The sequence below is a fragment of the Rhea americana genome, unplaced genomic scaffold (genome assembly GCF_003343005.1).
Source record: "Rhea americana isolate MKP2758 unplaced genomic scaffold, rheAme1 scaffold_446, whole genome shotgun sequence".
NCBI classification, from domain to species: Eukaryota; Metazoa; Chordata; class Aves; order Rheiformes; family Rheidae; genus Rhea; species Rhea americana.
In genome coordinates this window covers 208,607-218,052 of record NW_028186586.1, presented here as the reverse complement: position 1 = coordinate 218,052, position 9,446 = coordinate 208,607, and the positions used below count along the sequence as shown (strand labels likewise).

Genomic DNA, 9,446 nt, shown 5'->3' with positions numbered 1-9,446 from the left:
GCCCCGTCCTCGCCCGGGCTGCGGGCGCCGGCAGGAGGCGCGGAGCGGCCGTACCTCTCCGCTCATCCTCGTACACCTTGACCCCCTGCGGACAGTGGTTCTGGGGGAGAAGGGTGGTGCTGGACAGGACCTTGGTCTCCCCAGTCACTCTGTCCTTCTCCACCGTGATCTCCACCGAGTACATGGCTGGGACACAAAGAGCACAGTGAGGGTTAGCGGCGGCCCCGGCCCCTCCACGGCAGCGGCGTGCAGCACGGTGGCAGCGGGGCAGCAGCGGTGCGGCGCGGTGCTGGCAGCAGCGGTGCAGCGTGGCAGCAGCAGCGTGGCAGCAGCAGCAGCGTGGCGGTGGTGGCAGTGGCACGGCGGCGGCATGGCAGTGGTGGCACTGCGGCGGCACGGCAGCAGCGGCACAGCAGCGGTGCTCAGAGCCCCGCCAGGCCCCGCGACACGCCGCAGCAGGCGGCTGCCGTGTCTGTCTGTCCGGGTGGCGAGCGGTGCCAGCTGCAGGGCCCCGGGCTCGGAGCCGGGCTCCTCCTGGGCGCAGGTGGCTGCGGGATGCAGTCTGCCGCCGGAGGACGCTCCGTGGGCCGGGCACCTCCGTATCCGGGGGACCAACGATCCCCAGTGTCGTCCATCCACTCCCAGCCCGCTAGCACCAGGGCGGCCTTTGCGGGGGACACTCGGTCTGCRGCTCTGCGGATCCTGGGCAGCTCTGTCCGGACACCTGGCGCTGCAGCCCGGGCTGAGCCATCCTTCCCAGGGCCGGAGCCGTTGCGAAGCCCCCGTTGGGAGTGGAGCCAGTGGGGGCCGCAAATGGAGCAGGAGGCCAGGAACAAATCCCAACGGGAAAACGCACGGGGGAGCGCAGAGGGGCAGAGCGGCGCCAAGGAGCGGGGCRGGCCCAGAGCGCACGCCAGCCCCGCCGCCGCCGCACCCCGGGGAGTCGCGGAGCGGCACGGGCGCTGCGTCGAGCCAGAGCCGCAAGCATCAGCGGCCCGAGGGAAGCGGACACCTACCTGCCTTCATCATGTCAGTGCCCTCCGCTGCCTTCACCGGGCTGCTGGAGACCCTCTTCTCGGCTGCAGCGAGGGGAGSAGTGGGGACGCCCATGGGCGCAGGTTTCACGGCGCGGGCATCACCCAGCCCGGTCCGGGGGGCCCCGGGCCGGGGCAGACGCGGGGCCGGGGCCCGAGAGCTGGGTGCTCACTGGGGCTGCCGCGCGGGCAGCGCCGCGCCACCGCCGTCACCTACCCTTGATGGTGCCCAGGGGACTCTGCAAAACAGAGCAGGGAGGTCAGGAGCCGCSGGGCGCTGCTGCCGCCAGCCCCGGGCACGGCCCCATCGGCGCGGCCCCCCGCAAATCCCCGCTCCGGACGCCGGCACAGYGGGACGCGGCGAGCGCAGTCCCCGGCGCAGCCGCACGCCGGCTGCCCGCTCACCTTCTCCGTGTTGGGGATGGCCTCCGCCTTCTCCTCCTGGGCTGGTGCTGGTGCTGCCGCCACCTCCGCCAGGTTCTCCCTGGTGGAAGCTGCCGAGCTGCCGTTCTCCAGCATCTCCAGCTCCTTCTCCAGCCTGTCGGGGGGGATCAGGGCAGTGAGGAGCGGGCAGCCCCAGCCCTGGCACCTCGCAGCCGCTGGCGACCAAAGGCCACGAAGCCCATCGGACTTGCGGTTCCTGCCCTGCCTGCGCCCCGGGGGCTCCCGCACAGACCCACAGCACTGCATCCCGTCCCGTCCCCCCGGCACCACCGCAGCCGCAGACCCCGCGAGGCAACAGCCAGCACGCAGAGGACCAGGGGCTCTGCCTTTGCCTTCTCGGGGCGAGGAGCAACGTTCGCTGCGTGAAGCCCAGCAGACGCTTCCCGCCGCAGCGCAGAGCAGCGCTGCTCCGCCAGCATCGGCCCCACGTGCTGCCCGAACGCGTGCTGCGGCGGGCAGCGCTGCCCCAGCCGCCCCCGCCGGCCCTGGGAGAGCTCCCGGAGGGGCCGATCCCGCCCCGCCGCCCCCGGAGTCGGGCGCTGCTGGGCGAGCCGCGCTGCGGGCCGTTACCTCTGGATGGTCTCTTCCAGCTCCCTGGTCTTGGCCTCGTCCTCCTGCATTTGTCTCTTCATGGCCTCATCCCCCGGGGCGGCGGAGGCGGGGGCCCCCTCCAGCAGCCAGCGCTCCCGCAGGGCCTTGGACTGCGGAGCAGCGGGGTGAGCACCGGCGGGCTGCGCCGGCGCCCGCCCCCTCGCCCGCCCTCACCTTGAGATGCTGCAGCTGCCGCCTGTCGTCCTCCAGCTGCCGCCGCTTGTTCTCCACCTCCGCCTGCCGCTTCCGCTTCTCCTGGCGGGACGAGGCAGCAGCAGAGCCGGCGTCGGCATCAGCACGGGCCAAGCATCCCGCCCCGGGTGGGCGGCAGCCGCAGCACTGCCGGCGGCGAGCTCCGTGCCCGGGCGCAGCCGCGGGGCCCCRGTTCCCGGCTCCCACCGTGTCCCGGCCGGCGTGTCAGCACCCGCCAGCCCGGRGAGCCGGCAGGGAGCAGGGGTGGGTGTGGGGTCGGGCTGCGGGATTCGGGGTGCGGGACTTGGGACCTGGGGTGCGGGATTTGGGACCTGGGGTGCAAGGTTCAGGACGCATGACTCCCTGAGGCCGCAGCACAGACATATCCGCAGCCAGGAGTCCCACAGCCCCAGCATTTCCCGTCTTCTGCCCTGCAGCTGGGAGCACGGCCGGGAGCCCAGCAGCCTGCGTAGGGCTCCCTGGGGGAGCCCCTGGCCTTCGTGAGGCCGACGGCACAGGGCAGCCCGCCCGGCTGCTGCCCCGGCTCCACGCTGCCTGGGTGATCTGGCAGAACCGCTCCGGCCGTGTCCCGCTCCCGAAAGCGTCACTCGTTTTTTTCCGCTCCGGTGCAGAACAATCCGCCCTTTGTGCGGCCGAGATCGGTCCGATAGCGAGCGGGACCAGCACTGGCAGCCGGCGCTGGCGCGGCGGCCGCAGCCCGGCGCCAGGGTGAGGGAGGTGCCTGGGGATCTGCGTGCGCTCGCCCAGGGCCGGCGGCTCGGCTGCCCGCGGGGCCGCATCCTGCGCGCCGTTCAGCCCCTGGCCGGCAGCAGCCGGAGGCGTAGGGATCGTGGCTCAGCAAGCGCTGCGCTTGCGAAGGAGCCTCCCAGGCGCCCGGCTGCTGGCGCAGCCCCGGTGCAGAGGTCCTGCGGGCGCCGGCGGCTCCTGCCCCTCCGCGGCAGCACCTGGCCGCCCGCGTGCACCAGTGCTGCTGCACGAGGGGCCCTCCGAGCGCGGGAAAGCCRCGGCGCGGCTCCCGCCACGGGCGTGGGGGCACTTACCGCGATGGCCTGCAGCCTCTCCTGCTGAAGGACGCTGGCCTCGGCCACCCTGCAAGAGAGCGCAGAGCCGCGTGAGCGGAGCGTGCCGCCGCCGCCCACGCTGCCCGTCGCCACCCCGCAGCCCAGCGCGCCTGGCCCGGCACGKTGCCCTGGCTCCTCACTCCGCGCGCTGCGCTCCGGCCGCCCCGATCTCCTGGGAGAGCCCGGCACCTGCTGCTGAGCCCGCTCCTCCCGCCGGCCGTGCTCCAGATGGGAACGGCGACGGCAGAGGGGCTGGAGAGCAGCGCGCTGCCCAGCTGGGCCATTGACCTGGGCTCACCCTGGCCCTCACAGCCCATTTCTTGGCTGCTGACACCTTTCCTGGGCCGTGGCCTTTCTGGGCTGCGGGCGGTGGCCTGACAGGGCATGCACACACACACACACACTCATGCACACACTCATGCACACACACACACACGAATGTGCATGCACACATGAATGCACTTGTGCGCACACACGAATGTGCACACACACGAACATGCACACGTGCCTGTACAACAGGCTCAGCTCCAGTTTGTGCTCTCAGGCCCAGCAGCAACGCAAGCCACGGCGGCCGGGCTGTGGYGAGCACGCGGGCCCAGCGGCCTGGACGCGCCTCTCCCGGGAGCGCGGGCGGCCGGGCGGTGCCGCGCGAGCACGCCTGCCGCGAAGCATCAGATGCTGCTCGGCAGCGGAGCCCAGCCGCGGCGCAGGGCTTCACCGGCACTGCCGCGAGCCGGTGGGCAGCGCGCCAGGCCACGMTAACGAGGCGCTTAGCTGTGACAGTAATTAGGGTGGGAGGCACAGAGGTATTGTAAGGAGATGGATCACTGCCTTTTACTTCCCAGAGCAGAGAATAGCGGCGGTGATGGGCAGCGCTGGGGCTGTTGCGAAGGGAGCGGASCTGGGGGCAGCGACAAGCACGGAGAAGCTGGTGGCGGCGGCGTGGCCAGGGCCAGTGCTGCCCAGGCATCTTGCACGGGGGAAACGCTGGCGGGTTCGGGCACTGGGTCCGCAGCGCCTCTCCTGCGCTGTTTGAGCCCGGAGCTGCCCGGCACGAGCGAGCAAAGCAGGGCCGCAGGCCTCACGGCCAGCCTGGAGCCCGGCTCCAGCACAGAGCATTTCTGCAGCTGGCGGATGTCAGGGCTGGAGGAAGGAAGAGCGGCAAGAGGCGCTGCTGGAGGGGGAGAGCGCTGAGCTCCTGGGGCCGCGGGAGGGACGGCGCTGCCGGTTCAGCGCGCCCGCGACACGATCGTGCCCTGGAGCCGGGCGGGAAGGTGCTGCCTTTGGAGGAGCTATTTTTGTTCTGTTCGAGGCGATGCTGCGACTGCTCTCCACACGCGCCCGCCGCCTGCGTATCATGCTGGCAGCCCGCCCGCCAGCCCGACACCGCGCCCCAGCCAGAAAATTAAATAATTAAAAGCCAAAACGGAGCTGGCGCAGCCGCGAGGCCCCTGCTCGTTGCGCTGCAGCAACCTGCCCGGGTGAGCGGCTGCAGGGAGCCGGCCCCATGCTGTGCCACGCTGCCCGTGCCACGCCACTCCATGCCACGTCCCCGTGCAAACAGCGATCCCATGCAAGCAGTGATCCCACACCAAGGTTGGAGGGGGCAGCAGCCACCGGCCCACCGGCCTCCCCAACCCCCGGCCCCMCGACACCCTCCGGCCCAGCCTGCCCCGGCGCTGCGGGTCACCCCATCGCCGGCTCCGGCATCCCTTTGGTCCGGCGCCCGTGTCTCTCCTGGACCCTGCCCCGCGCGACGGGCCCAGACTTTTGCAGCGTTCCTGAAACGTTCTGTTCCTGCCTTTCCTCCCTCCTCCATGCTCTTTATTTTCCATTATTTGCTGCAGGCTCTGCATTCCCGGGTCGACAGCCAGGAATCCTCCTGGCCCGGGGAGAGCCGCAGCACAGCCGGATTCACCCGGCGCCTCCGCCACCCGGCACGCCCCGAGGCTGTGGAGGGGCCGAGGGCGCAGCGCACCCCCTGCGCAGCCGACTCCCCTTCTCCGCCCAGCCGAGCGCCGCTGGCAGGGGGCGGCCCGGGCCGGGGGCTCTGCCGGCTCCTTCCCGCTGGTTTCTGGCCGTGCGGAGCCGGAGCCGGAGCCGGGAGGCAGGTGCCCTGGCAACAGCGCCATGGCAACGCGGATCCCGGGCTCCGGGGACCGGCTGATGCGCAGGCAGCGCGGAGCCCGGCAGAGCCGCCGCCGGCCCCTCCTTCGCCCGCTCGGCCCCGCAGGCAGGTGCGTGCCTCGGGGTGCGATTCCCGGCCCCGCGCCGCTCCTGGAGGCCCGGGGCGGCTGCGAGAGGTGCAGGTGCCGTGGCCCTGGGAGCTCCCGCCGCGCCGGTCCGCACACGAGTGCACTCGCGTGACCACGCGCACACGTGTGGACGTGCGCACGCCCGCGCACGCTGCTCCCCGGCCGCTCCGGCCCTGCTGATGCTGCCGTTTCCTCCCAGCGCAGGGGAAACCCGCGACCTTTTGTCTCCTCCCTGCCTGATGTGAAACAATAATGTTTATTTTCCTTCCTCTGTTTTTCCCATTAGCTCATCCAAATGTGCGAAGAGCCGTTTCAAGCCGCTGCTCCTGACATCAGCTCCCATTCCACCCTTGTCCGAGCCAGAGGAGCGCCGGGAGAGCCCCCCGGGCTGAGCTCCGGTCCCTCGGGGCACCCGGCGGCCTCGCGCGGGAACGGCCCAGCCAGCAGCCCCGCGGCGCGGCACAGCCCTGCCGTGGCACAGCCCCGCCGCTGCCGCCCGCGCCGGCGCCTCGCCCGCCCGGAGCGGCTCCGGAGAGCCCGCTCCTCTCCTCTGCTCTCCCTCCCACGAGCCCATCCCAGGCGGCCGCTGTGGAGGAGAGGGCACGCGGGGCGAGCAGCCGGCAGCCCCAGGCGGCTGAAACGCCGGCGTGCTGGAGCGGAGCGGAGCGGCCTGATTGATTCTCCGGGCTGCGATGTGGGCTGGGAGCGCCAGCAGAAAATGGAGCCTATGAATATTTGATGAACGGAGGCTTGGGGAGGGAGTTTGATTGGAAAATTACAGATCTTTCAAACAAAGGCTCAAGTGCCCTCCAACCACTGGGGTTTCCAGCTCCCTTCCAGTTAGAGGAGCAGGGCTGCTCTAGGAAACACCCACGCGGTTTATGAATGAGCAGATCCTGCCTCTCCCCGCGCCCAGGAAAGCCGCCGGCTGGGGCCAGGCACGGCCGGCAGCGCCGGCGCACGGGGCTCGGCTCTCCGCCTCGGGGACAGCCGCCCTGGCCGCGCCGCTTTGCCGCTGGCCCCGGGCTCCTCCCGCGCTGGGCAGTGGGATGAAGGTCCGAGCATCCGGTGGCAACGCGCACCTCGCACATGCTTTCGGCAAGGGACACCCCTGCCGACAGCCAGCGGCCCGGGGGAGGCCCGGCACCCGAGCCGGGGGCCGTGGCTCAGCCCACGTCCCGCTCCAGGCAGCGCCTGGCTGTGGCGGAGCCGGCCGCAGCTCCGGGGCCGCTGAGGACACGTCCTGCTCCCCGGAGGCGGCCGCCCGCCTCGGCCCAGGGGAGCCCTCACCTCCCAGGCCAGCGCGAGCACTAAGCAAAGGCAGACACGGAGACCCGGGCTCCCCGTCTGCCACCGCACCGGCCTGCGGCCCCAGGCTCTCCCGAGCGCACGGCCCGCCCCGTGCTCCTCTTCCGGGCTCCCTTTGGTGCGGGGCAGGGAAAGGTTTCCCCATCAGAGCCCCCTGGCAGGAGCAGCCCTGATTCTGCCCCAGAGCTGCTGGTGTCAGGCGCCTGCCCAAGCCCATCTGCATGGGCACACTGCAGACCCAGCACCGTGCATGCCGTGGCCCCTGCCTGGCCCTGGGGGACAGATGCTGTTGTGGGCCAGGAACCGGGAACGCCAGCAGCAGTGGTGCCTCCAGGAAACCTGCTCTTGCATCGCTCCCCTCACTCAACCTGGTGGCTTCTCCCTCGGTTTTGCACACGGGAGGGGGCAAATCCGACCCTCAGATCCTCCTGGCTTAGCTGGACTCTGCTTCCCCATGGAGGCATGCAAAGCGGCCCAAGTCCCTTCCCAAAGGATGGTGCCCCCAGATTACCCGAAAGGCAAAAATCTCCCCCCCCTACCACCACCCTGAGACCATCAGGTCAGAGGCAGGAACCTTCCCAATGATCCAAACAGGAGAGCACCTGCTTCCCATGGTGATCAGAAACTGGAGGGGAGGAACAGCAAGACACCAAGACAAAACATCAGAGCGCTCAGAAGCGGAGCTGCAACATCTCCAGCTACTCAACAGCATCCATCACAGTGGGAGGAGAGGAGAGGAAAGCAGCCCTGAAAGCACCAGCTCTCATAAGAGCTGGAAGCTTTTAGCCAAACCTTTCCCTTGGCACCAGCAGCTCGCGGCAGCCAGGACCCTCCTCCAGCTGCTGCCAAGGCCAAGGCAAAGCAAGAGCCAGCCCCAGCCTGGCAGCGCGGCTCCCCAGAGCACATTAGCCACTGCAGAGCCGGGCAAAGCTAGGAGAGCGCTTCCCTGGGCCCCTTTGGGCTGAGCCCCACCGCCCCTAGGACCTTCCTACAATCCATCCCAACAGAGAGGCTCTGGGTCTTCAGAAGCCAGACTGACCCTCACTCAAATCGGGGCAGGAGCGTGGGACTTCCCAGTTTCTCCATAAAGCTAGATCTGCCCAGGGTCCAACTTCTGCACATTTATTACCACCCAAATCTCAAGATGCATCTCCAGCAAAGCCAAAACCCACAGAGAGATTGGATGGGTTTGCACTGAAGAGGCCCAAACAGAAGCCACATGCGCTCCAGTTTCTCTTGTCGGCTCACCCGCGTGCTCACAGACCTGACGCCAGGGAACAAGCTGCTTCCTGCGGTTCAGCGCACACGTGCGCCGAAGCAGCACAGCCCTCACCTCCAGGGCACGTTTCACTCGTGGGGTTTTCAGGCAAACAAAGAACAAGTGGGTCTTCCCAGAGCAAAAAGCATGGCTAGAGCGAAAACCCTGTGGCCCCCGCTGGGCCCCGAGCTGCAGGGCTCGCTCCGGTGGCTGCTCCCACTGGGATGCTGGCCAGCCCGGGCGGCCCGGCCAGCTCGGAGCAGTGCTGGGAAACCAAGAACGTTCGAGGAGTGACATGTAGCCCGGGCAAGTGTCTCTCAGCCACGACGCACCGGCTCTCACGAGGGCCCAGCCTGCAGCCCTGACCACCAGAGGAGCTCGGGAAAGAGGAGTTAAGCTGGGGAAATGCTAAGGCCTGCTGCAGAGATGGGAGACAGGAGCCGTGGTCCTGCCTCGTGCTGCTGTCTGGCCTGGGAACTGACCCGAACCCCTGCAACCACAGCCTCTGATCCCCCTGCCCGGCACGAGATCCCACATCAGCCCTGAACAGGTTTCCCTCCCCTTTCCCCAGGCAACGTCGTCACTCTCTGCTCTGGCATTTGCCTCAGTGTTTTTCTGGCAAATCATCCCCAAGCTTCTCCTCTTGAAAAGAGTCACTTTTCAGTACGAATTAATGTACCAAGGAGCTCCCCCAAAACTGCCAGCCTGGCTTGGCGAGCACTGGCACGGTAAAGCTGCTGTACCACGAGGGGAGCCCACTGTGCTCCCACCTCCACAGATGCCGCGGCCAGCCTCCGAAGGTATCCCCAGGCCCACGCTGCCCGGCTTGCGGGGAACCGGAGCCAGCAGCGATGCCCCAAGCCCTGCTGTCTTCGCTCTCCTGCACCTTGTGCCTCCATGTGACGCCCCAGCCTGGAGCAGGTGGCAGGACCTGTTGCATTCCCAGCGTCGGGCTACCACACGGACAGCAAATTCTCACAGGGCACCTGGGAGCGGGGGGCAGTCACTGCCCTGGGCGCTGCCGGATGCCTCGGGGAGCCCATGGACACCCCAGTGGCTGGTGCCAACCCAGGGGTGCAGTGGGGCCCTGCTGAGCTGCAGCAGGGCCCGAGCTGCAGGGAGGGAGCAGAGGCCCGGGCGGAGCAGGGCGGCCCGGGCAGCCACTGCCCCGGCGCACGGAGCCGCCAACCTGCCCCGCGCCCTCGCGGCCGCCGCCCCGGGGGCAAACGCGGCGGGCGGGAGCCGGGCGGGAGCCGGGCGGGAGCCGGGCTGCGGCTCCCCG

At 69.6% G+C, this 9,446-nt stretch overlaps 1 protein-coding gene across 1 annotated transcript in view; it reads right to left on the bottom strand.

Annotated features, from left to right (window-relative positions):
- Positions 1 to 5,407, bottom strand: part of PALM (paralemmin) — a 7,453-nt gene extending 2,046 nt beyond the window's left edge. Inside the window, exons 1-8 of the mRNA XM_085316002.1 lie at positions 5,034 to 5,407; positions 3,323 to 3,371; positions 2,244 to 2,324; positions 2,049 to 2,179; positions 1,440 to 1,572; positions 1,252 to 1,273; positions 1,017 to 1,079; positions 55 to 186 (exon numbers count right to left, since the gene is read on the bottom strand). Of these exons, the coding sequence (XP_085172128.1) occupies positions 55 to 186; positions 1,017 to 1,079; positions 1,252 to 1,273; positions 1,440 to 1,572; positions 2,049 to 2,179; positions 2,244 to 2,324; positions 3,323 to 3,371; positions 5,034 to 5,053 (631 nt within the window). The 5' untranslated portion in view covers positions 5,054 to 5,407. The remainder of the gene's footprint in view (positions 1 to 54; positions 187 to 1,016; positions 1,080 to 1,251; positions 1,274 to 1,439; positions 1,573 to 2,048; positions 2,180 to 2,243; positions 2,325 to 3,322; positions 3,372 to 5,033) is intronic.
- Between the last annotated feature and the right edge of the window lie 4,039 nt (positions 5,408 to 9,446).